We start from the raw sequence: 27369 nt of genomic DNA, 5'->3' as shown, positions 1-27369 counted from the left end.
TTTTTTAAACAATGAGTATTTTTTTAAATTCTTATAATTTTTGAGTGATTTTTTGAAAGATTTTATTTATTTTAGAGAGAGAGAACTTGAGCTGGGAGAGGGGCAGAGGGAGAAGGAGAGAGAGAATCTCAAGCTGACTCCGCACTGAGCGCAGAGCCCAATGTTGGCTGGATCCCACAACCCTGAGACCATAACCTGAGCCGAAATCAAGAGTTGGACACTCAACCGACTGAGCCACCCAGGCGCCCCAAGTGATGTTTCTTTTGACATAGCTATGCCTGATGTTAACATTGAAGAAGAAGAAGTTAATTCAGAGAAACTTCGTGAACGTGCCCTATCCTCGTACAAGGAATATGTGTGGAATGCGTGTGTTTTATTTTGTGTTATGTCACTCAAATACAAAAGAAATTTTTGAATTAAGAAACAAACTTAGGTCTCCTGAATTTCAGAGCCCATGCTTTGCCCTGTTTGCGTTAGTGCTGTACCTGTTTGTGGAGCATTAGGCAGAAGCCAGACAAGCACATTTGGTCCAAATTGAAATGCTATGCACAGGTAATAAACGCACTACAAAATCGCACTGAGGTTCGTGGCAAGGGTGACCCCTTAAAGGACACTCAGGTGAGGGTCCCTATCAGAGGCCTGGGAGGTATGTGCTCTTGGGGCAGGGAGTGCCAGTAAACTCTTGGCTTTGTCCACTGAACTCATCCCCAGCAAGCTGCTGCATTCCCAACGCCGCCCAGCAACCCGCCAGACAAGGCACCGTCTCCCTTTGTGCTTCCCTATCCTCATTCTGAATTTAGATCAGGGTGAAGAGTGGAGAGAAGGAAATGAGCCAGAAAATAGAAAATTAATACTTGGTGGAGTCGTCATATTTTAATATTAATTTATAGGCAATGTCAGATAACCAGAGTTAAATCTTTTTATCAGCAGGCTGCTCTAGGGTTTAAAAATTGGCATCCATCATTGTAAATCAGGTCTCAGGAGCCCTGGGGAATGGTCTCTAGGGATGAGGGTTGATCTAGGGTGGACAGAAATGTAAATACTTGATTAGCTGTGTCCTTTTCTTTCACACCAACCCTGAAATACTTCTACGTCCCGTTGAGTGACAATGGTATGTTAAATAGTAACGGGAGGGAAGAAGCTATTCAGGTTTATGGTTAGCCTACTTTTAGTACTTGTCTTCTTCCCTGTCAATCCTAGGAGACTGTTGTGTGAGAGGCACTCGCTTCAGGATCGTGTTCCTGGCTTGCGGTTCTAGGGGTGGGCTTAACCTCTCTCTGCTCTGGCCCAGGCAGCACACCATTTGTCCCAGCTGGCTGGATGTCACTTCTTTTTTTTTGGGGGGGGGGCCACGAGCCCGTGAGCAGGAGCACCCACAGGTTTGACACATTTATACTGGGATGACCTTCCGTGACTCAGGTCCCGCCTCTCATCTCTTGTCATTGCAGCTCTTTGTCGCGGGCGCGTGGTGAGAGTCCCCACAGGGAGCCTGGTGCGGGTGGTGGGCACTGAGCTGGTCATCCCCTGCAACGTCAGTGACTACGACGGCCCCAGCGAGCAGAACTTCGACTGGAGCTTCTCGTCTTCGGGGAGCAGCTTCGTGGAGCTTGCCAGCACCTGGGAGGCGGGCTTCGCGGCCCAGCTGTACCGTGAGCGCCTGCAGAGGGGCGAGATCGCGTTGCGGAGGACTGCCAACGATGCCGTGGAACTCCACATCAAGAACGTCCAGCCCTCGGACGAGGGCCACTATAAATGTTCCACCCCCAGCACAGACGCCACTGTCCAGGGCAACTATGAGGATACAGTGCAGGTTAAAGGTAACATCCTCATGGGGCTCATCACGTCAGGGGCCAGACTTTTCTCTGCCACCCGGCTTTGTCAAGATACTGAACTCCCCTGCGACTCTGCTCCCTCCTCTGTCTAAAGGACAGCAGTGTCTCACCTGATTAAAAGCAGAGGGTAGGCCAGGGCATCTGTGAGGGCCCTTTCCCTGCACTTGGATTCTGAACCATCCGTGTGGCTGGCATGGTGGCAGAGCCCAGCTCTGAGCCAGGTTGCCTGCACTCAGTCCAACTGCTGGCTCTGTCAGTTGTCACCAAGTGGCCGTGGGCATGTTCCGTGCCTCAGCCTCCTCCCCTGAAACAGTGCTTCCCTTCAAGATTATGAGGACAAGGTGAGTTAGCATGTGTCCGGCCTCAGAGCAGTTCCATAGTAAGCATTCATGAGGTTTGCACTGGGAAGGTGAGGTGAGTTAGCATGTGTCCGGCCTCAGAGCAGTTCCATAGTAAGCATTCATGAGGTTTGCACTGGGAAGGTGAGGTGAGTTAGCATGTGTCCGGCCTCAGAGCAGTTCCATAGTAAGCATTCATGAGGTTTGCACTGGGAAGGTGACGGTCATGGTGATGTTCACTTTTATGGGAATAGCAGATAACTTCGAAACTCATGACTTTCTTTGGGCCCTTCATGATTTAAGTGCCAGTTTGTTCTGGAATTTGTGTGGGTTAGATGTAAAGAAAGAACGACGGTAGTCGCTGCTAGCTTATGATGGAACCCTGCTAGCTTATTGGCCTGACTCTGCAGAGTCACACCTCATATATCTGGAAGGTTTGGGGTTTTGTGGGTTTTTTTTTTCCATTTTCCATGTCCTATTAGATTTAGTCCCACATTCAGTTCTCTAACCCAATGAAGATCCAGTAGGATAGTTCCCTGACTTACATGTGAGGAAACGGAAGAGCATAGGTTAATTACTTGCCCCAAAATCAAACAGCTACTTGGTAAATGAACAAGAACTAGCTATTTTAATTTGGGGCCAACAAAACAGAAACACGATTATTGTTATTACCTAACTATGCATTTATTTGTATCCTGCCTTATTCCAAAAAGCATATATATCAGAGTAGGGAATGTAGGGAACGATCGGGAAAGTAGATGTACGAGATGCTCTAAAAGGAAGGGGCTGATCCCGGTGTTCATCCCCTCGGTAATGGTGTACGGAACCCTGCCATGTCTCGGGGGGCTATTCTCCCCATTTGACGTGGGAGGGAATAAAATAGCCATATCCATTATATAGGTATTAAAACATCAAATCTACCTCTTCTTTATAGAAAATCCTGAAGATGATTTTTTAGAAAAAAGTCCTGTGAGACATTCTTGCATTTCAGTTAAGTAACATGTTGCTTTTAGTCCTCACACGCGTGCTGTCCCTGCCATTAGGTCAGATGCATGCTTGTCTTCCCTGTAATTCTCATCTTGAGGAGTAGGGGGCAGCAGAATTCCCCCTGCCCCTGTCCCCCAGTGTCTTCCTGTTTCTTCTCCAGTCTTTGGAAGGAAGGAGCAAGGAGAGGCTTTCCATGAGTGAGGAAAGCAGATAGATGGCCATGAATGAGACTGGCTGGCTGCCCAGGTAGGGCCTCTGGTGGTTGCCATGCCGGGTCCAGGGTCTGCCTGGCCTTCAGCTTTGTGGGTCTTGCCACTGTTCAGCCGGTTGCTGACAGATACCTGGCCACGAGAACTGAGTCCTGTTAACTGGCTTGCAGACTGGTGGATATACTAGAAGGTCATTATACTCATTTTGCAGTAGAGATGGGTCTTTGGGATAGGTCTTTCTAAAGATGGAGCAGTTTTTTCTCAAGGACACTGAATTAGTTTCTAAGTGTGGAATTTCGAGAAAAACCAAAGGCATAATGAACAGTAGCGTTGGAGGGTTCTTTTATCCAGCTTGTAGACAAGCCTCAGAGATTGTCCACACCCCTGGGGAGAGGCCTTTCTTCTGGTTATCTCCATTATCACTTCCCGTCCTAAATAGCACTCACCAGGACTTTCTGGATTTCTGGCCTCTTCATTCTAGACTCTTTAAAGAGCCAGCCTTTCCCCAAATGGCCCTAATAGGCTACATAGCTGAGGTTCAGTTTTCCTTGATGGGTTCCTTTCCTGCTCGCACTTTGTGCTCACCCTACTTGTTCTTAGGCATTTCCCAGGCCTCGGTGCACAGGCAACTCCTGCCACGCTTTAGCCCTCTTTGGATCATGCTGCTTTAACTGGTAGAAGATTCTTCAGGCTCCCTACTGGAGCCTACTGCTCTAACAGAGGAGTGGTTTTTTTTTTTTTTTTTTGATTTTTTATTATATTATGTTAGTCACCATACATTACATCCCCGGTTTCCGATGTAAGGCTCGATGATTCATTAGTTGTGTATAACACCCAGTGCACCATGCAATACGTGCCCTCCTTACTACCCATCACCAGCCTATCCCATTCCCCCACCCCCTCCCCTCTGAGGCCCTCAGTTTGTTTCTCATAGTCCATAGTCTCTCATGTTTCATTCCCCCTTCTGATTACCCCCCCTTTCTTTATCCCTTTCTTCCCCTACCAATCATCCTAGTTCTTATGTTCCATAGATGAGAGAAATCATATGATAGTTGTCTTTCTCTGCTTGACTTATTTCACTTAGCTTTATCTCCTCCAGTGACGTCCATGTTGCAGCAAATGTTGAGAACTCGTTCTTTCTGATAGCTGAGTAATATTCCATTGTATATATGGAGCACAACTCCTTAATCCAGTCATAACAGAGGAGTGTTTGACCCTAACAGCTGTTGCTGAGCGCCAGGCACCTCTGCTCACCATGCCTTCAACTCTGTCATTTCCCTGAGATAGGTCCACTTGTCAGCCCTTTTTAGAGATGAGGAAACTTAGGCACAGAGGAGTGAAGTACCTTGCTCAAGGGTGGCAAAAACCCATCCGCAAGGCACAACTCCGAAAAGGGAGTGTTCTCCACCCAGTTCTAGCAACGGGGGTCTTTTAGTGCCTCTTCTTCTTTTTCTTTTCTTTTTTTTTTCTTTTTTCTTCCTTTTCTTCCCCTTCTTTTTCTTTTTTCCCTTTCCTCCTCCTCTTCTTCCTCCTCCTCTTCCTCCTCCTCTTCTTCCTCCCCCTCCTCCTCTTCTTCTTCCTCTTCCTCTTCTTTTTTTTCATTTTTTCCTCCTTTTCTTCCCCCTTTTTCTTTTTTCCCTTTCCTCCTCCTCCTCCTCCTCCTCCTCCTTCTTCTCCTCCTTCTCCCCCTCCTCCCCCTCCTCCTCACCTCCTCCTCCTCTTCTTTCTCTTCTTCCTCTTCTCCTTCTCCTGTTTTTTCTTTCTTTTTTCTTTTCTTTTCCTTTTCAGGTCAGAAAGTCGGTTGGGGTTACACACGAATGAATGGGAGAGCGTTCCCCCGCGGGCATTAGAGCAGGGTGGGGGCGCCGCGCCCCGGGGTACAGCAAGCCCCACAGGGGCCGGGGCGCGGCGCGGCTCACGGCTGTGCTTCCTCCCGCAGTGCTGGCCGATGCCCTGCGCGTGGACGCCGGCCCGCCGCCCGCCCCCAGCCTCAGCCTGCGCCTGGGCGAGCCGTTCGAGCTGCGCTGTGCGGCCTCCACGGCGTCGCCGCTGCACACACACCTGGCGCTGCTGTGGGAGGTGCAGCGCGGCGCGGCCCGGCGGAGCGTGCTGGCCCTGAGCCACGAGGGCCGCTTCCGCCCGGGGCCCGGCTACGAGCAGCGCTACCGCGCCGGCGACGTGCGCCTGGACACCGTGGGCGGTGACGGCTACCGCCTGTCGGTGGCCCGCGCCCTGGCCTCGGACCAGGGCTCCTACAGGTGCGTGGTCAGCGAGTGGATCGGCGAGCAGGGCAACTGGCAAGAGATTCAAGAGAAAGCCGTGGAGGTGGCCACCGTGCTGATCCAGCCAACAGGTGAGCTTCTGGAACTTGTCTGGCTTACACTCTGGCCTCTGTTTTGGCCAGGGACGGGGTAAAGAACCAGGCGGGAGTCGGGTCCTTTGCTGACGAGGTCGGTGCTGGACACGTGAGGCCTTGCGTTGCGGTGGTGGGGAGAGTTTGGGAAAGGTGTATTTGTTTTATGCCGGGTGCCTACGGTTTTGCTTTACAGCGGCTTCTCGTCGGGATTTGTACTCCGGGACTCTGCAGGTTGCCTAAAATACTAAGACAATTTGTTGACTGAAAGATTAAGTCCCTTCAAGTCCCAGAATGAGGTCTGGACTGGTGTTCAGGGGGGCTTTGGGGCAGAGCTGCCCCCACTCTGCTCCCTTTATTTTGTTTTGGCCTTATCTTATTTGGGTGTTTCCTGAATTTCTGGATCTGCCATTTTGCACAGCTGTTGGAGTGTGTCTGGCTTACCCCCAGACGTCTGGTCTACCGTGGATCCTCTAGATGGGCCATCCCAGCTAGGTGAGACTTCTCTCCGGCTGGGTCTTTTCTTGTTCTGTGTATGACACATACCCCAGGAATGTGCATCCAGCCCTGGGGTCTCACTGCAAGAGGTTCTCAGCCCTGTCACCTGTGAACCAGCCTTTGTTTTTGGAAAAACACATGTGTACTTTCCTATTCCTACTAGAAAGCAAGAAAATACAAGATACATTTTAGAAAACCCATAAAAAGAAAAGTAAGAGAGGAGAAACAAGCTATCATTGACTGTGTCCAACAAGCATTAATAAAGAAGCTCCTGGATGATCAGCTCTGTCTGGGCCCTGGGGTTAGAGGTGCTTGAGGAATGTTCCCTGGGCCCCATAGAGCTCCAGCCTCGGCAGACACAGTGTAAAGAGACCATCTCAGGATGATGTCATTGCTGTGGATGGATGGATGGCTGTCCTTGGTTTTCTGGGAAGCTAACATCTTCAGATCTGTTGCTGCCGCCTCCTGCTTTGTAAACTGGGAAGACCTTGGGCAGACTCATTTCCTGAGTATAAATGTGAATGTGTGGCCGCTCTGTTGCTCAGATGGAAAGGAAAGCAGGAGACAGTCCTCACGGGGAGTATTTTTCCCCTGCAGGCTGCACGGTCCTGAGCACTCCACTCTGCATTTGTACCACTGCACAGGAGTTGAATTCGGTAAAAAGCAAGGCTGAGGTTCTTGAGTGACTGCGGCCATCAGTGAGGTGGGAGGTGCTCTTGCCAAGGAAAGGGGCTACCCATCATGCTCAGTCTTCCAGTGGCCATAGAAATCACCTTCTGAGTGGACTCAGGTCAGCTTCCTTTGAGGATGTGATCTGCCTGAAATATGTCCTAAGAAACTGGGGTCTTCAGTTTGCATCACACAGCTGTTCCCAGGGGAACAGAACAATTAAGAGTTTCAGATTTGCAACGAGTTGTCTTCTTATGTGGAATTTCAATTGTAAAGGTATTCTTTATTTCAGACAGGCCACAAAACCCATAATATCAAGTGTAAGACTTGAAAACTCTGAACCTCTTAGGCACGTAGTAGCACCTGGCTCTGCCCTAAGCCTGGGGTTCATAACCATTTTGTTGCCATGGGCTTCTTTGACAGACTTGAAGCCCACAGAACCCTTCTCAGAATTAATGTGTTTTAATTCATTAAAAATGTATATAAGATGACAAAGGAAAATGATTCTACTGAAATAGTTATCAAAATATTTTAAGACAAATTTGTTACATAGTAATATTGTGCTTTATTAGCGCATTAAATGATATATAGTGGCAGGCTTAAATTACCGCCGTAATTTCCAAGTAGCAACGAGTGCAAATGATATTTTAAGATATCTGCAACAATTGCAATGTAATTTGAAAATTTCCCTGACTGCTATTGGGCCTAAGTCCCAGGGGCAGATAATACTATAGTGGTTTGTTGCTTGGTTTCGTAATGAGAGGAGATGCTGTATTTCAGGTAGAGATTAGTAAAAACAAAGACAAGATTTTTTTCCCACCCAGGTCACAGACTTCCTAAATTATCTTCTTGGACCCCAGGTTAAGAACCACCACACTAGAGTGCTGGCCTCTCTCTTTTTGTCAACACCTACATTATCCATAACTAGCTTCTTAAATATTCTTATTGCGTTATGTAAACAGCCCAAAGCTCCTTACACAGTGGGGCTGTGTTATGTATGCAGCAGTACCCCTCCCCCCATGTTAGGAGTGGTCCGCTTCATGTGGATCTTGGTATCTAATTTATGGCTTCAGTTATATCCAACCAGAGAAAGCTTCACCACCACAGGCTTTGTCCGGGGTATCCCCTTGCATTACAAACCCTTAGAAATTATTCTTTTTTTTCCTCCCACCTGCTCCATCCTGTCTCCCAGCTGTGAATTGCCCCCCAATCCAGAACCTTCCAGGAACAATGGTTAGGGATGTGGCTAGCTATTTAGCAACTTGCAGGGAGAAGATTACAAAGTGAACTATTTGGTTGAAGAGACATTTCTGCCAATATTCCTAATGCTAAGAATCCTCTTTCTCTGTATGTGCAGTCCACAGTGTGTATTTACCCCTTCTTCGCTCCACATGGTCCCCTCCTGAGCCTTCTTTGACTTCCAGCCGGCACAGAGGGCCTCCAACAGTGTTCCAGGATCTTTGACCATAGGCATTTTTCTTGGAGGTGTTCAAACCCCACACCGTGCAGGCTCAGAGCTTGGTTTCCATACTGACTCCTCTCAAAAGATGCCCTCCAATTACTTTTGGCCCCTTTAAAGGGGTGAAGGAGATGGAAGAATTTGGAGGGTGGGTGGAGGTGGGAAATCAGACTTTTTCAATTCCCTTTTATAATACTATACCCACCTCATTTTCTGTCTTCGTCATGGTGGGTCTTGAACTCGGCCTGTAATCCTTGTTGGAAATGTTGTCAGGCTTTGGAAAAACTCATATGAAAGCAATCTGCTCGAAAGGGCATGGGCTTTGGGGTTGGGCCTTTTCTGGGCCAGGCAGCAGCCTTTGTTGCTGGGTTTACTCAGGATAGCTACTGATGCTGAGCCAGTCTTGGAAGACCAGGGCTGTGCCTTCACTCGAATCCCCTGGGAGGTGTTAGCTATTTCTCATCTAAGCCGTGGTTCCCAGAGCATTACCACGAATTGAATGTTTTTCTACTCTGATTACAGATGTTCAACTTCCTTTTTTTAAAAAAAAGCACTTGAATAAAGTAAAATGTTTGTATGTAAAAAGCTTTGACAGGGGAATGCTGAAACCAGATCTGCCTTGAGACTGACACCAAATACTTCAGTGCTTCATCTAAATATAGGCTACTTTTAATTATCCACACTCATGTGAGAAGGCAGTGTCGTGGATGATCCAAAAGTCATTGTGTTTTGGTTTTAGAAAATCTGCTTTATGTTTGGCTTCAAGGTGGGGGTGTCTAATGGAATAAATGAGGCTCTGCATTTATCCCATTACATTGCATTTCGAGGGCTTGACTCACAAGGCATATTGTCTGGTTTCACTTTCCTGGTCCTTCTGTTTAAGATTTTCTCCTCTTTTACCCAGAAGATGGTTTCACCCTTAGCTCCTGCAGTCCAGCCTCCAACCCCCAGCCCCTGGTCCCCAACTAATAATACACGCCAGTCAGCACGAGCTGTCCTTTCTCTGTAAAATCACCCAAGTCTTAACCATGCACATGGAGAAACTATCATTTTAGTTTGGTGATGTTCCAACTTCTCTTCAAACAAGTGTTAACAGTTAAGAGCAGAGTCCCTGGAGGCAGACAGCCTGCTTTTGAATCCCTGATTTGCCGTGTATTACCTGTGTGACCTTGGGCAAGTTATTTAACTTCTCTGTGCTTCGGTTCCCTTATCAGCAAAATGAAGATAATAATAGTACTTAGCTCCCAGTGTTGTTTGGAAGGTAAACATTTCCAAGGCACTCAGAGCAGTGCCTGGCATTTAGTAAGTGTACGTAAGCGTTTGCTGCTGTTAGTATTTTCATGGAATGAAAAGAAATGTGTTATAATTTCCTTAATTTATTCAGTAACTATTTCTCAAGCACTTAGAATTGCACAAAGCTTTCTAACTTTAATGCCATAAATAAGAACCTAGAAGGAGATGATCTAAAGGGAGGGAGGGGCAAACCTAACCCAGATGATCTAGATGTATTTTGTTTTCCAAGTTCTGCGAGCGGCCGTGGCCAGGAGTGTGTCTGTGGCTGAGGGAAAGGAGCTGGATCTGACCTGCAACATCACAACGGACCGAACAGACGATGTCCGACCCGAGGTCACGTGGTACTTCAGCAGGTCACCCGACAGCACTATGCCTGGCTTGCCCGTGTTGGCGCGGCTGGACCGGGATTCCCTGGTGCACAGCTCTCCTCACGTTGCTTTGAGCCATGTGGATGCACGCTCCTACCATTTACTGGTTCGAGATGTTAGCAAAGAAAACTCCGGCTACTATTTCTGCCACGTGGCGCTCTGGGCACCTGGACACAACAGGAGCTGGCACAAGGTGGCGGAGGCCAGGTCTGCGCCGGCCAGTGTGGACGTGACCTGGCTAGGTGAGTGTCCGGGAAGAGGGCTCTTAGCCTCTGGGGCTTTCCTCCCTCCTCTGGGATATCAGGACTGGTCAGAACGCTGCACCTTTTGCATTATCTTGGCGTTCTTTACATCGGGACAAGCATACTTTAGCCTGGAGAGAGCCCAAGCTGGGGGGAAAGCAAAGCAGGCTGAAATAGAATCTGGCAGGCAAGGGAAATGTTTAGATAATGTGGCCTCAGTTGTCTCAATGCCCTCATTTGAGAGGATATAGTTTCCTTTTGTTGTCAAGATTTGCAGGGTCAGCCCTGCTGAATGGCTCTTTGAAATGGATCTTTGTTGGAGTGAGAGCACTGCTATTCTTCCTTTCCTTTTCCTAGATTCTGAGGTGCTCTCTGGCGGGAGCGGGTGCTTTCCTAAAGCCAGAACAGAAAGAGAATTCCTTCAGTTAATGGATTGTGGTGTTTTTGGTGGTGGTGGTGGTTTTTTTGTTTTTTGTTTTTTCTTAAACCTGAATGCCTTGAAATCCCAAAATGATTTTCTTTGCAGATACCAGTTAAATGGAAGGGCCTTCCTGCCTCCCCAGGCCGTCCTGGTGGGCTCTTTCACCCAGTGGAGGAGCAGAGTGGCTCTCAGCTGTTGGCCTACCGTGACCCTTACTTTATAACAACTTGGCATATATGTGAAATTGTCATACCTTTCTTTCATTCTCATCTTCCCTGGCCCTTATTTTCCTAAATGCTTGCCCTTCAGGCCTATCTTTTCTAATTTTTGTTACTATCTTATAATGGAATACAGGTAAGCTTAAGCAGGATAGGGGCGAGTAGGGGATGGGGTGCTTCGCCTCCCAGCTCTGCCATCACAGAGGTGGAGATGGGCCTACCAGTCAGACGCTTCTGTTCTGAGCTTGCTGTTTCTGCTGTCCCACGGCTGTTCTGAGCCCTGATGCGGGCATTTGGCAACGCTCTGATGTCAGTAGGTAAACCAGCACTTTCAAAGCCAGGAAATCATTTCCTCCATCGTCTCATGCTAAGCATCCTCCCACCGTGACCCCCGTCTCACACTTCGCTCTTCCTTGTCTCCGCGTCAGATACTCCCGGGTTCGTGGCACATTCACTGTCTGTTTCTTCCTAATAAGCCTTTATTTGGCAGAGAGGGGGAGTTGGCAAGTGGGGATGGGGGTGGGGGGCAGGGAGAAGAGGAGGAATAAGCGAGTGAGCAGAAGGTATGGCCAATTCAGAGTGAGCCCAGGCAGGGTGTTAATCATCCCTGGTAGCAAAGTGATTCTTTGATATCTGCACAGTAAAAGGAGCAGGGTGTATCTGGCGAGCTTTTATTCCTGCCGTCTGAACCCTGTGCGAGAGTCTCGCTATGAAGTACTGAACTGGAACAATGTTGGCCCAGCTAGAACTCTCCTTAGCAACCTTCAAAATAAAACAGATGTTGTCAGCGCCGAAAGAAGATTTTTCATCTCTGGAGCTGAATTTGTCTCACGGCTCTGATGCTTGGTGCATTGTGTGGTGCCGTCAAATCCCAGCGCTGATTCCCGCTACCCCCCGCCCCCCCTCCACTTAGAATCACAGCTCCGGTGGATTTTTTTTTTTTTTTTAGAAAGCGCTGCCTGCACTCCAGTGTGAGGGCCTCTTTGAAGTGCTGGTGCACTGATCCCGGCATCGCCCGGGGGAGACGCAGGGACTGTCAGAAAGCAGGAGGGTTGCTCCAAGAGGGAATGGGGCTCTTTTCACTGGAAGGGATTTGTTGGTGGCTATGTCCTCCAGACAGTGAGAAGACATAAAGAGGCTAAATTGTGGGGAAAGGCTCCATTATGATCCTGAGGATCCAGTCGTTTGTTTTCCTGCAGAGTGCCAGCACCCCTGTCATGAGAGTCAGCAGCGTGCTTTAGCTTGACCCACGGAAGGGACGCAGAACCCGCACCTTGCGCAGTGCTTTGCACGTGATGGGCACTGGGTAAACGTTGGCTGAATGTATAGAGAAACCTGGCTAGTGTGAAAGTGTGTGTCTAGGAAAACAAGAGTTGCAAAGACAGCAATAACGTTCAACTTACAGAATATGCAGAGATGTTTGCACGTGGGTAAACCTTCTGGGCACAGCACCTGACCTTTCTCCAGCACCTCCAGTCTGGATTCTGCCCGGAGATGGATGGGCCTGGCCTGCTGCTCTACGATTGTCTCTAGATACACACCATGTATGTGGACGCCTTACCGCATGATCCTGGGGCCTTGAGAAGTGTCCTAAAGAGACAGGAAGACAGGTGACCTTCCAAGGACTCTATTTATGTAGGTCATCTTACGTGATGTGATTATGGGATGTTGGCACAAAAGAGTGCTTGAGAAAGTTGATTCTCTGTGCAGGTGTTATCCAGAACTTCCAGTTTTGCTGCTTGATAGATTAAAAATAAAAATTACTGTATTTCAAACACTCACTGTACACTGGGCCTGGGGCTAAGGGCTTTACATGCGTTAAATATCTGAACCCCACAGTAACCTTGTGAGTGAGGTACTGCCCCTATACCCATCTGAAAACCACTGATTTTTATTTTGCTTATGATTTTGATGGTCAGGATTTAGGGAAGGACTCAACAGAGTTCATCTCTCATGGACACAGGGACAGCTGGGACGAGTAGGGCTGGGGATCCCCTTCTGGGTGGCTTTCTCATGTGCATGACGCTGTGCCCCCAGCCCTCTCCGTGTCCACGTGGCATCTCATTCAGGCCCTTTCCACGTGGCTTGGGCTTCTCGCAGCATACTGTGCTTGGGACAGTCACACTTCTTACGTGGTGACTGGCTTCCAAGAGGCAGGAAGTGGAAGTGCCCAGCCAGCGGAAAGCTGTCCCAGGAACTGGCACAGTGTCACTTTAGCTGTTTTCTACGGGTCGGAGCCATCACAGCGTCTGCCCAAGTTCAAGGGGGTAAGGAAGGAGACCCCATCTCTTAATGAGAGAGTAGCAAGGTCACATGGCAAAAGGGCATGGGGGATGGGAAAAATTACTGCAGACATCTCTGAAAAATAGAATCTACCAAATGTTGAATGCTGGTTTCTTTTATTTCAAAAGAAATGTTTAAAATGACTTACAGAATTATGTCCCAAAGTCGTCTGTCTCAAGTATTGTCATGTGGAAACATTATGGCTTTGGGAGTCAGCTTTATTCCTGAAACGCTAGAGCCCAGAGTCCTCAAAGCTGGGCCATTCTTGCCCGTGTTTGCTTGGGGTTGGTGCACAGAGCAGAAGAGGGAGTTGAAGCTAATTGGGGTCTTCTCATATGTTCCATCGTGTTAACCAGACAGAGATCAGGGCAGGGATGCGCGTGGGTCCAGTGAGTCCAAGAGCACTTGCAGCAGCGGGAGGTCTGATGATTTTGTAGAGGGTAAGAAAAAGCCTCTTTTACTAGGATTTATGTCCTACTTTTGCAGGAGGGGAAAAAAAAGATTCAAGTTGGCTTGCAAAATGAAGCCCGATTTAAAGTAAGAGGCGTAAAAATAAAATCAAGATCAAAAGGGGTAAAAACAAACCAAAGAATAGATATCGCATGGTGGTTGGGATGCATTCGTTAGCCGCACTTGAGCACTGAATTTGCCTCTGAAGTTTTGAAGAGTTGGAGCAAAGAGAAATGTGACTGCACAGTTCACCTCTGATGAAGGAAACCCGGGAGAGCCAAACTTTTTGTTGGCACTGAATTTATCATGCGCTTTTTTACGTAAGGGCATTGGATAACATAATGGACAGTGCTTTCAACTGTTCTTTTATGAAAGGCTCTGAGTGATTGTTTAAATGGATGTTTCTCATATCCACTCCTTATAAAAGCCGAGGGCATAAATCTTCAGTGTGGGAAGGAGTTTCTGTAAGAAGCTGAGTTACTATGGAGGACAAACGTTGCTTTGTGTCGATCCAATTTAGTATATGGCTAAAACTGAGACTCTAAGGAGGCATGGCTAGCTAATGTGCATAGTAGGCCATCTCTCTCTGCAATCAGCTGTCTCAAATGAGTCTTTGGCACGAGTTGGATACTAATCAGTTTATGGTTGAGCTCTCTGCCCAAAGTACCAGGCTTCTGTGGTGTTAATTGGAGGGCGTTCCACGGGTTTCAGCTACAAGAGCAGGAGGAGGCAGAGCTGAGCTGGGCTTTTTAGTCTTAAGAACCTGATTTGCATTCCTCCCCACTAGAGGACTGTCCCCTCTTCCAGCAGTGTGCCAGCAAGGAAGGTAATTATTTTTCTTTAAAAGGAGCTGCTAATCTGCTCAGTACTTGGTAGAGACTTCAGAGTCCTGGTCCATCCACAGGAGATAAGATTCAGATCTGCAGACGTTGTGGGCAAGTATTCTCAGCTCTCTGTCTGCGGTTCTCTCTGAAGGCAGAGTAGCAATGGGCAAGTGCTGGAGTCCTGCTCCATCACTTTCTAGGCGTGTTATCTTGGGTGGGTTGCTTTGGTTTCCTTGGTTTCTTGAGATAATGCATATGAAGTGCTTAGCACAGTGCCTGGCACTCAAGGTCTCTGTACGTTCTCAGGGTGGTGATAATGATACTGGTGTTTGGGGAAGGCAGGGTCAGTATGTAACATACTCTTCCACACCGAGTTCTTAACCTAGCTAAGACATACACGTCTGTCTTAGGGCATGGAGGGACGAGGGATGCGTGTTCTGGAAGCAGCTGCTCCCAAGGAGAAGGGGTTAGGCCGACCACACCCAGCCCCCTTCATGCCCCTGCTCCCCAACCTGGGAATTCATTCTTCCTCCTCTGGGTGCAGCGAGTGAGGATGAAGAGAGAAGAACTGCACCAACGGTCATCCCAATGATACTATTTCCTCCGAAATGGCTAATGCTGAAAGTAGCCTCATAATAAAGGTTCTACGCAGGTGGGGTGAAATGTCTCCCCCAAACAGCAGGCTTTAATAGCCTTGTCCGTTTAAAGGTGAGAGAACATTGTTATACAAATGACGGGAGCAGCAACTCTGACAATTAGTCAAGTTGCTCGGCTGCCCCCAGAGCACCTGCCCAGTTCAAGAGAATAGAACCAGCATCAGCAGAGACGAGGGCACGCCTTCTCCTGGTTTCCTTTAACTCGTGCACGCAGCCTGCTTCTCTGATGAGCTCTCCCAAGTTAACGAAGCTTCAAAGCGGATATTAGAACAGGGCCCTGTTGTACACGGTTCGGGATTAGTGCCTCGGCTATGATTACCACTCTCGCCTTCGGGGACAGAGTGGCTTCGAGAAAGCATTAATAACCGGGTGTGTAAGGAGGTTGTGTGGTTTGGTTCTGATGGGAGCCAGGCCATAATTCTGCTCACACGCACCGTGCAAAACCTGAGGCTTCCAACCTGACTCCTCTGGGCTTTGGGTTTTTTGTTTTGCTTTGTTTTTTTTTTCCATTTAGGAAACGTACATGAAAATTGTACCTGTGTCATAAGGTTGTTAAGCTTAAGTGAGAGAAGGCAAGGAAAGCGTACGGCACGGCCCCTGGCATATAGGAAGCCCTCAGTCAACGCCAGCTGCTGTGATCGTCGTTGTCAAACAGGGATGATGATAATACCGCCCTTACGGAATTATTGTGAGAGAAAAAGGCAGTCTATGTGAAAACCTCCAGTGCGGGTCCCTGCACACAGTAGGCACAAAGTATCTGCTTTAATAAATTAGCCAAGGATTCTGACAGTTTTTCACTGTTTTTGAAAGTTGTAACAAGGGAGTTTAGACCCGAAGTCTTTCCTTGGGCAGGGGGCAGGGAGAGGGTTACAGTGTTGGAGGCCCTAGCTTCAGGGGGTGGTGTGTGTATGAGCAGACAGCATCCTGGAGCCAGATTTAGGGAGCAGATCCTTATTTCTAAGAATAGAAGTGATGATGTCATGGTTAGACTGGCCTCAGTATTCTGTGAAAGGGCTTACAATGTGGGTGGGTTGGTTGTTAGTTTTTTTTGTTTTGTTTTGTTTTTTACTTTATATTTTGGAATATAAATTAAAAAAAAAAACTAACACAGAAGTAGAAAGAAGCACCAGCTTCAATAATTACCAGTATTTTGCTAATCTATTTCATCTCTCCTCCCTCCTGCATAGAGAGAGAGACACACACTCTCTTTCTCTCTCTCTCTTTTTCTTCTTCTGGAAGAATTTAAAGCATATCCCAGACACATGTCATTTTGACATTAAGTACTTTAGTATGCATCCTTAACTGATAAGCATTTTTTAAACATCACCACCATTGCATTCTTAGCTGATTTCTTGATGAGATCGAGCAGGATATAGCAGTAATCAGTAGTGATGAAATGCTTATGCCAAAAATGAGCATTTTTATGCAAAATATTGAATATACTCCAATTCAGCAAGCGTGTTAATGTCTTTTATGTACAAGGCGCTACAGGCATAGCACATACAGATGAATTAGGTAGGGGGTCCCTGACCCCAGGCAGAGTCCTATAGAAGGTCCATACGACATATATACAATAATAATCAAAGTTCAAGCAGCATTGAGATAAAATCCTTAGAGAGCAGTAAGCCTGGTGGGTGGTAGGGTCTCTGTGAAGGTTTGTTGAACACGAAGTAGAGGTATGACAGGTGAGTTCAAGGTAGGCATTCTCCGGGACGTAGGAAAGGCTATATAGGAGAGGTACGTGCGCGATGGATTTCAAGGAACAGGCACAGTTTCTGCACAGAATGGTTAAAATTGTCCAACAGCAATAAAGGAAAATGTCTACACGTGCACTAAAACAAAAACCAAAGAAGAACCCACCTGCACTCCCACCACTGTGACTTAGTGGAGCCATTGCTTCTTCAGGAGTGCAAGTCCAAAGTCGACCTGAAAGCCTGGCGGGTAGTTCAGATGACCTTTGAACGTCCTTTAAATGCCTCGAACCTGGGCCATATGAGTTCCCAAGCCAAGAACCCACTGATTTTTGTTTGTCTTTGCATTAGGGTCCTCCCTTTTGGGGGCCTGAGATTTAGTCTTAACAGAGGATGAGACCAACCAGTCAACGAAGAGATTCTTGTCTCCTGCCCGGCTGCAAGTCCTATAACTAGACGTGCACACGCCACAACCCCGCTGTGCTCCCCCTTCTCTCTATTTGGATCCATGGGGTTTAAGCTGACTCACTTGGAGGTGGAGGATGGAGTAGAACAGGGGGGTCTGTTCAGTCATCCATTCAGCAACCAACAGAGTAGGTGTCCCAGGTGCTGAGGCAGAGGGAACAGCAGGAAGGGAGGCAGACAACCGGGAAGCATAGGAGGAGGTGGTTAGGGAATGGCGAGAGGTGTGGTCTCAGTGGAGCGTAGAAAATATATCAGAAGGCAGGAGGCCGTGAGCCCGGACAAATGGGTTAGACTCACACTGATGGGCACTTCGCATGCCAGGCTGGGGAGTGTGTTCTACTCAGGAGGTGAGAAGAAAAGCCACAGGATTGCGCAGCTGGCCTGATTACTGTGTCTGCCTAGACGTGCATTGGGAGGTTATCGTAATTGTCTTGGCTGGAGGCAAAGAGAGCCCGTATGAGGATGGTGCTCATGAGGTTTCCACTTTTGTTCACAGATATTTATAGAGCATCTACTGTGTGGAAGCCCCGGAATGGGAGCGGTGTGAGAGTTAGGGACCCTCAGTGGAGAGTCCAAGATGACACACATTTTAAGCAGAGGTGACCGGGAGAGTGAATGGTGGGTGTGGCAGCAGGAACAGTAATTGGCTAGTTAGGAGGAGGAGTTGGCCATGTCTGTTTGGAGTGGGAGTCATCCGTGTGCACGCGCGTGTGTGTGTGTGAGTGTGTGTATGCATATGAACATGTGCTTGTGTACGTGTGCATGGATATATGAGTGTGTATGTGTACGTGTGTGTGCCTGCATGAATGAGTGTGCCTGTGTATGAATGTGTGTGTGCATGCACGTGTGAGTGTATGTGTGTATGAATATATACTTGTGTATGTACACTGGCACGTGTGTGTGTGTGTGCCTGTGTGCATGTGTGTGCATTGGCAGAGGCGGGGGGGCAGTGAGGGGGTCAGGGTACAAATGTGCTATGCTGGTGACGCCATGGAAGCACGAAACCGAGATGCCTAGAAGGCTGCTCTGTGCCCGTGTTAGGGTCTGAGCCTAAGGAAGAACCCAGGGGAACAGCTGGGTTCTGGAACAAGGAGTGCGCCCTGGATGTGGCCTGGCCAGGGTGTAGGAGGAGAGGGCAAGGGCTGCTCAAGTGGTTGGTGCGGGGGCTAGTTTTGCCCACCTCTTCCACGTGTCCCATAGTCTGACACTGACGTCACTGCTTCTCTACCGTCTTTCGTGCTAGCTTGGACAGCCTTTATTTTCAGAGTGCCACTTTGGAGGACTACGCTCGGGGAAGGAAGTAAACCCTGAAGGACCGAAGGGTTTCTTTTTAAGAGCTGGTGACTGATAAGGAGACAGACAGGAAATCCGACAGGTTGCCTCCTGGCCGGTTGGGTTGTGCTGGTCATCCAGGCTGAGGGGCCTGCCTGTGGGGAGCGGTCTTCCTGGATCAGATCCCTGGTGGCAGGACCACAGCCGTATCATTGCCAGTGACAGCATTCCGTGTTGCTTCAGGTCACGAGCCAGTCAGTGGTCGTGAGAAAATAGGCACTTTAGAAGACAGGGAGCTTGGCTCACCTGTGAGGTGCAGTTGTCCTTGAAAGGTGATAGAAGGGGCATGACCCTGGGTTCAGATTTGCCACTTTTGAGCTGTACGGTCACGTGACTGACCTCTTCAAAGCTCTGGGTGGTGAACAGTAGTTCACAAATACGTACGTATGTGTGTATATACATGTATGACTATGTGGGTCATACACATACGCACATGTACCAGGCACTAGTTGAAGCACTTTTGTGTCTAGTTTTAAGTCTTTTTTAAAAAATGCTTTATTTTTAGGGTGGGGGGATGGATTAGCCCGGTGATGGAACGTATTGCATGGAGCACTGGGTGTTATATGCAAGCAATGAATCACGGAACACTACATCAAAAACTAATGAATTACTGTAGCAGTTCAATAAAGTCTCAAAGGATTTAAAAAAATAAATAAAAATAAAAAATACTTTATTTTTAAGTAATCTCTACACCCAGCATAGGACTCGAATTTACAACCCCGAGATTAAGAGGCGCGTGCTGTGCTGAGCCAGCCGGGCACCCCCGCATATTTTAGCTCTTAATCCTCCCAGCCAGCTTGTGAGCTAGTCACTGTTCCTGTCTCGTTTTTACAAGTGAGGCACCAGAGAGGTGAAGGAATGTGCCCAAGCACACAGCAAGCAGATGGCAGAGCCAGGATCCCCACAGGCTGGCTGCACACCCCTGGCTCTTCACCCCTGCTCTATACAGCCTCAGTTTGTCGTGGAGGGTAGCCTGGGAACACGGGAAGGGCCCCTGTGTCATGCTGCACATGGGAGGTGGGCTTCGTGAGTGGCAGCGGCGGCCGCTGCCGTGTCCCAAGCATTGTTGATGGTGCGGCCTTCCGGGCCAGTCCTGACAGAGGGGCGCCATCTTGCCCAGCGCACAGCCAGTTCCTTCCATGGAAGGTACCTGGTTGCCCTGCCGGAGTCCACCAGGAGAGAAGGGTCTGAGGTGTGGGATGTGGGGTCATTCGGAACACCTTGTCTTTTGCACGTGATGGCGCAAAGGCATTTCGGTGGTATTTACTCCACAGTAGGTGTTCCTGCAGAGGCAGCGCCGGGGTGGGGGGGGGGACACGCCCGAGCTGTCCAACTGCGGCACACTCGCCTGTCAGGAGGAGGGGCCAGGGTGACGTTCTAGCAGCCCGCGGTGTCTGCACAGTGCCCCCCTCACGACGAGGCGTGCTCCTGCTGGCGGCCGGGTCCCGTTGGTTTGACTGTGTATGCCACAGGGACCACCCTCATTGCGGTTAAATGCTCGTGAAGATGACATTTGAAGGAGTTAGGATTTTGAGTTCTTTCCATTTCCTGGCCACTGAATCATTCTTGGAGAAGTCACGATGTTACACATTTTATTAGAAGCGTAAATCACAAAAGAACAGTTCTTTGACCTCAGCGGTTTATAATCTGAATGAGTCATAAATAAAAGCAACGTTAAATAAAACTAAACAGTTTGATAGAGGTGATGGGAATAAAGATAGTGGTGGCAGATGGAAAGTCCTGTGTAGGGAGAATTCGTGTTCTCCTAGCAGGCCATGGGCCACAAGAGAAAAAACGTGGCCTTCTCTAAAAGCCAGGCAGCACACACTGACTGAGTGCCTACTGTCTACAAGGCTGTGTATTTGGAGCTTGGGGACAAGAACTTCAACAAGGTGTCATAACAGGGAGGGGCTGTTGCTGATCAGTGTCCTTCCACGGCTTGTGGGAGCATGGAGAAAGGGGGCCACGTTCTGGGGATCCGGGAGGGGACCCCAGAGGAGGTTACACTGAAGAATGAGTGGAAGTTTGCAGGGTGATCAAGGGGAGAAGGCCACTGCTGGTAGGCGACCACAGTGGTGTGACACGGTGTGGGGGCTGGAGATCCTCCGGTCATCGGAAATGACCTGGGGAGGGGGTGGGGACAGAGGGAGGAAGGAGACAAAGAGGTTCCAATACCAGTTCTTAGCAAGCGTGGAGGAAGGCCTAGCGGTCAGTGAAGACAGACATGTGGAGTTACAAAAATGGATGAAACGGGCACGGTGAATGTCAGAGGAAGAAGGGATTTCCACGCAAAGGAAGACGAAGAGGGCTGCGACGACGGCAGGGGACACCAGGAGAGGGCTGGCTTTCCTCCCACCCCCGTCAGAGTTTGTACCAGGCCGGGGAGTGGGGTGGTCCTAAGGGAGCAGGCTTTACTAGAGCCAGGATCCGCAGGAGCCAGCTCCGGGGTTGGCAGAATCGTGTGGGAGGGTCTCGTGCGGCCGTGTGAACAGTGTCGTCTGGAGTGTGAGGATGGGTGTTTATTGACCGCTGAGCACAGACTGAGCGGAAAAAGTCAGAGAACCAGGAAAGTGAGAATGAGAATTGGCAGGGGAAATGATGACCTGAGGGCCTTGCGTTTGGAGCCTGGCCAGGGATGGCAGGAACCCAGGCCAGGGTGGGGATTGGCCTCGAGTGATGGAACGTACTCTGGGTTGGGGTTTTCCTGTGCTGCCCCAGTGGAGCCTTTGGAGGTCTGTGGGCACCGCTTGGCATTCCGCACAAAACCTTGGTGGAGCGTGAGCACCGAGCGTCTTAGATCCTTCTTGGAGGACTAACTTCCTAGGGAAACCCTATGGAAAGGTCCAGACTCTCGGATTGCGGACGTTTGGCTTCTGGCCTTGGAAGGTGTCCTGGGGACTGTAGTGGTGGCAGCATCGTACAAGGTTTGCCATAACAACCTCTTTCTGGATCCTTCCTCTCCAGGGTGAAGACTTTCATTTCCATCACTGTAGTTAGTAGGAGGGGCATTTGCTTGTCAGGGCAAGAGTGGCACTCGTCTTGTTCCTTTTGCTAATTCTTAGTGCGTTGCTGTCTGATTTTTCTTTTTTATTTTTTAATCCCGGCCCCTCTCTTGTTCAGAACCAGACTACCAGGTGTACTTGAATGCTTCGAAAGTCCCCGAGTTTTCAGACGACCTCACAGAGCTGGAGTGCCGCATAGTGGACATGAAGAGCTCGGAGGCCAGCGTCCGCTTCACCGTGTCCTGGTACTACAGGGTGAACCGGCGCAGCGACGACGTGGTGGCCAGCGAGCTGCTTGCGGTCATGAACGGGGACTGGACGCTCAAGTACGGAGACAGGAGCAAGCAGCGCGCCCAGGACGGAGACTTCATTTTTTCTAAGGAGCACACGGACACGTTCAGTTTCCGAATCCAAAGGACTACAGAGGAAGACAGGGGCAATTATTACTGTGTTGTGTCTGCGTGGACCAGGCAGCGTAACGACAGCTGGGTGAAGAGCAAGGATGTCTTCTCCAAACCCGTCACCATATTTTGGGCGTCCGAAGGTAGGCGCTTTATTCTTGTTCACGGAGGTTTGGGGTTTTCGTTTTGGCCCAGGTATCCCACTGTGTGGTTTTAGATGCTGGGTCTCCCTGCTAGGAATCCAAGAACATGCTAGGAATCCAGAATAGGATGAACCCCTTTAAGATGCTGATGCTGGCGAAGGCTCAGTCCAGTGAGAGAGCTGGTGCCTGGTGGGTGGTAGACGATCATCTCAACGGTGCCCCTTGACACTGTTGCTCTGCTGGGTGGTCTTGGGCCTTGGGGGTGTGTTCATGTCTGCAAGCTCCTGCAAATTTGCGGGGGGGGGACAGACCATCACACCTGCCCCTGAGGTGCCAGTCATCTCTTCAGAGAGATGGTTTCCGGGCAGGGCTGACAAGAACTTGAGGGAAACAGTGTCTTTGCGACATCTCCACCCGATGCTCAGAGCACTGTGTGCCCTGGGACATCAGACTTGTCCAGTCTGACACTACAGGAAGCCCAGGCCTCCTAGGTCCCCCTTGTGCCCTGGGTGTGAAGTACCACATACCCCTCGACACACCTCAGTTGACTGATTGGCACCCCCTGCCTGTCCCCGACCCCAAACAGGGCCCTCTCGGACTCGGCAGACTCTCCTGTTGCCTGCCACTCAGCTTGGAAAGTTCCTTTCTCTTTCCCACATTAAACAGGACCAACCTCGCTCTCCACTGAGACCGCCGTTTGTCCTGGGGTCTCCTGAGCGGAGGTGTTTTCTCCCCATGTTCCTCATACAGTGGGGCCTCTTCATCAGCTTGTCCCCCCCACCTTGGACTCCTGGGTCCTCCTTGTTCCCTCAGGGAAGTGGTTAACTTTTGTTTTGCAGCCACGCTCTCAAGTACTCTCACTGACTCGTAGCTTCTTCCATGCACAACGCTGGCCCACACTTGGACTGTGCCTCATGATTACCTAAGGACCTTTAAAAAAAAACAGTGATGTTTGAGTCCCACCCAAGGTCCTATCTTAGTTGGCCTGAGGCTGTGTGCAGTCTGAGCATTGGAATTTTTTCTTTTTAAGATTTTATTTATTTATTTATTTATTTATTTATTTTTGGGAGAGAGCATGCGTGCACACAAATGGGGAGAGGGACAGAGGGGGAGAGAGAATCCCCAGCAGACTCTAGCCAAGCATGGATCCCTATGCGGGGCTCTATCCCACAACCCTGAGATCATGACCTGAGCAGAAACCAAGAGTTGGATGCCACCCAGGCACCCCTGGGCATTGGAATTTTTAAGCCAGTTCTCCTGAGCAGCGAGGGTTGGGAACCCTGGTGAAGATCAGCCTTTCCTTCTCAGTCCCCTGTCCTCCTCTTGAGTCATCATGTCTTCTGTCTGGTTTGGTCATTTCCTCCTGTGCTCACGCCGTACAGGAGACCATCTCAGTTGTGACAACTGAAAGCCCTCCGTGCTCTCAATTCCAGGCATCCTGTTCTCTAAACATACCTTCTGTTTTTCTACATCACTCCCTCCACTACTCTAGCATCACCACTTCAACCCCATCAGACTGGCTGTCCATGAACCCTACCATCTTATGTTGGCCCCCATTTCTCTCTCATGTAGCCGGACTAGTTGTCCAGGGCAGCCCAGTCTACACCTGTTGCCCTGTGTCATCTCTAATAGCACCCTCTCCATTCTTAGATATGTTCAGGGGTGGAAGGGAGGATAAGATGGGCAGTCACCCACTTAAATTCCCGGCCAGCTATAACACCCGTTGCACCCCGAGCTTCCTTGTCCCACTCTTGTTTGCATTATATTCTGGCCAAACCACAAGCCAGTTCAAAGCCAACCTTCTGCTACCTCCCTGCCTACATTTGTCGTTGGATAAAAACATTTAAACGTGTTGACTAGCTTCACTTTAAATCTGTGATCATTTATGTCAACGGGGCTCTCAGCGCTGCCTGGAAATTGTTCTGCATTTCCATAATCTGTTTACTTCCCTCCTCTCCAAAACGATTATTGCATACCACCTTCTCTGTCTGAAAACCTCCTCTCCCAGCTTATTCTCCAGCTGTTGGTCCTGGGTTCCCTTTCCTTAAAGAAACAGAAACAATCAGGAGAATTTCTACACACTTGCCCCCGGCCCGTGTCCTAGCAAAAGCCAACCCCTCTCACTGGTCGGGTGCGTGGCCCCTCTCTCTTATGTCATCAACATTCCTCTCTTTTCTGGACCTTTCCTGTGGGCCTATAAACATTGTTAGACCTCCTGTTCCTGTTTTTGTACTTTATAAAGTAATTTTGATCTCACTTCTCCCTCTGTCTTCCCTTCCCCAAACCCCTTTGCCCCCACCCATTGCTCTTTCTTTCCTTTTATAGCCAAAGCATTTGATTTGTCTGTATTCCGTGTCTCCACTTTCTCTCTTCCTGTTCTCTCTGGCAGACTTTTGCCCCTGGTCCTCGTGTTAAGATCAGTAGTGACTGACATCCTGCAAAATCCAATTGTTTGTTATCTCACTTGGCTTAGCAGGATTTAACACAGGTGGTCATTCCCTCCTCCCAGAAATACCTTGGTTTTTCCTTGGCTGTGGGATGCCACCCGCTCTGGGCTTTCCTCCCACCTCACAGCAACTCCTTCTCCGCCTCCTTTGCTGGATCCTCTTCATTTCCTGACCCTGAGACATGAGACTGCCTGAGGACATAGTCCTTGGACTTCTTTTCGTTGACTTCCCTCCCTTGGTGATGTCTTCTAACCTCGTGAATTGAAATGTCACTTACACACCAGTAACTCCCAAATGTATATTTCTGCCCCAGACTTCTTTCCAGAATGCCAGATTCAGCACTCTGTTGCCTTGTTGACACCTCCGTTTGCCTAAGGGGCATCTCAAACTCTTGTTCAAAATGGCGCTTCTGGTCTTCTTTTGGCCTTCTCTGGCACCTTCGTTGTAGTCGTTCAGTCTAAAACCTTCATCCTCCATTCCTCATTCTTCTGGGGCAAGGCTCTCAGAGTCTTGCCACTGCCACGCTCCCCTGTTAGCAAGCCACCACCATCTCCTGCCTGGATTGTATCACGGCTCTCCTGACTGTTCTTGCTTCCGCCCTTGCACGCGGCAGCTGGAGCAGTCTTGTTAAAATGTCAGTCAGATCATGAGACTCCTCTGCCCTAACCTTCAAAGGCTACCCATCTCACTCAAAGCAAAACCCAGAGTCCTGTTGGTAGCCTTGCACGCCCTGTGGCAACTAGCTGCCATTACCTTCTGACCTCACCTATAACTCTCCCCAGCTCTCCCTCCTCTTCATCTCCTCTGCCTTGCCCATGGTTCCTCCAACACAACAGGCATACCTCTGCCTTTTGGCTTTCTGCTTGCTCTTCCCTCCGCCTAGAATGCTGTTCCCCGACATGGATACAGGGCTTGTTCCCTCACCTTCTCAACTCCTTGATGACTTGTCGCTCGATCCCTGGCTACTCTCTCTAAAATTGCGTTGTCTCTCCCTGCCCCCCCCCCTTTCTCCTCTTTCCATGCTTTATTCTCTCAAACATTTACCACCATCTAACCATACTATATATTTTACTTATTTATTTTGTTCACCTTCTTCCACTAGAATATAAATGGAGGGACTTCTGTATGCTTTGTTTACGGTGGCATTCCCAGTGCCTGGAATACGGGAGGCTCTCACTCAGTACTTGTTTAATGAGTGGGTGGATTGCCAAACTCACAGGAGAATCGGGAAAGAATGTGGCTGGCTCAGTGGAACCTTAGGAATCTGTGATCTGGAGAAACACTATAACACACGTGTTCTGCTTAATAGGTTTGGTGGAACAACTTTTCCCACAAAGCCCAACATAAAAAATTCATTTTCTAACTAGACAGATTATAGAATTAATAATCTTATTAAAGGATAAAAAGTATGTGTTTAATTCATTTATTCATTCATTCAACAAATATTTAAGTACCCTCCAAGTGCCCGACATTGAGCAGTTGTAATAGAGATGGCTTCTAATGTATATATGCTCAGGGATTTCCTTTTTCACAGAGAAGCAGGGAGTAACGTACTTAAACCTAAAGTTAGTGTAGCCATGGACACTTGCTCAAAATGTTAAAATGGCATCTCTGTAGAAATCACTAGATCGGCAGGTGTGTGTTCCAGTCACCTGACTAATCATCTGTTCTGTACCGTGACCATCATATGATTAAACAGAAGGAACCCATTGCTGTGCTTTTCCAAGCAGACATTCCCTGCACCCAGCAGAACCTCAGGCTGAGGAGGCCCCTGGCATGGGTCTAGGGCCTGCCCTGGGTGTTCAGGCACAGTTCGTCCTATTCATGAAGAGTGAGCCCTGCCTCACATCCTGGAGGGTACCGGCAGCCTCCCAGATTCCCTCACACCCATTAAATCGTTGCACACCGTTCTGCTTCCTCCAGCGTGGTGCTTTGTAGCCTGCTTCCAGATACACGTGATTTTCTTTCTGAGTTTCCAGGTTTTCTGAAGTGCTATTGTGCGGCAGTTTGCGAATAAATTCCAATTTCCTTGTCGTGCTTTCAGATGCCTATCCATTTTCACTGGCCCTGTTGGAAATCACCTCTTTCTGGTACTTCATTCCAGATTCTGTGCTCGTGGTGAAGGCAAGGCAGCCAAAGCCTTTCTTTGCTGCAGGAAATACATTTGAGATGACTTGCAAAGTGTCTTCTAAGAATATTAAGTCACCACGCTACTCTGTTCTCATCACCGCTGAGAAGCCTGTGGGGGACCTCTCCAGTCCCAACGAAACCAAGTACATCATCTCCCTGGACCAGGATTCTGTGGTAAAGCTGGAGAATTGGACAGACGCATCACGGGTGGATGGCGTTGTGTTAGAGAAAGTGCAGGAAGATGAATTTCGCTATCGAATGTACCAGACTCAGGTCTCGGATGCGGGGCTGTACCGCTGCATGGTGACAGCCTGGTCTCCTGTCAGGGGCAGCCTGTGGCGAGAAGCAGCCACCAGTCTCTCCAATCCCATTGAGATTGACTTCCAAACTGCAGGTGAGCCGGGAACCCTGTTGAACCATGGACTGAACTAGAACGCAACCCTAGGATTTTGAGCCAGTGGCCAATTTCTCTTAAACAGCTTTCTTTATTGAGATGTAATTCACATGCCATACAGTTTACCCATTTAAAGGGTATCATTCAGTGGCTTCCAGTATATTCACAGAGTTGTGCAACCATCACCACATTTGATTTGTAGAGCATTTTCATTATACCCTGAAGAAATGCTGTCTCCCTTAGCTGACACCCTTCAATTCCCAG

General features: G+C 48.9%; 1 protein-coding gene across 1 annotated transcript in view; it reads left to right on the top strand.

Annotated features, from left to right (window-relative positions):
* Positions 1 to 274: 274 nt before the first annotated feature.
* The window catches only part of PTGFRN (prostaglandin F2 receptor inhibitor), a 44191-nt gene continuing 17096 nt past the window's right edge, over positions 275 to 27369 (top strand). The window contains exons 1-6 of the mRNA XM_040626719.1: positions 275 to 366; positions 1420 to 1817; positions 5306 to 5719; positions 9868 to 10248; positions 21709 to 22134; positions 26686 to 27105. Coding sequence (XP_040482653.1) covers positions 275 to 366; positions 1420 to 1817; positions 5306 to 5719; positions 9868 to 10248; positions 21709 to 22134; positions 26686 to 27105 — 2131 coding nt within the window. The remainder of the gene's footprint in view (positions 367 to 1419; positions 1818 to 5305; positions 5720 to 9867; positions 10249 to 21708; positions 22135 to 26685; positions 27106 to 27369) is intronic.

Source organism: Ursus maritimus, unplaced genomic scaffold, assembly GCF_017311325.1.
Source record: "Ursus maritimus isolate PB19 unplaced genomic scaffold, ASM1731132v1 scaffold_12, whole genome shotgun sequence".
Taxonomy (NCBI): domain Eukaryota; kingdom Metazoa; phylum Chordata; class Mammalia; order Carnivora; family Ursidae; genus Ursus; species Ursus maritimus.
Note: the sequence above shows the minus strand (reverse complement) of the source record. Positions and strands in the feature narration are given on the sequence as shown.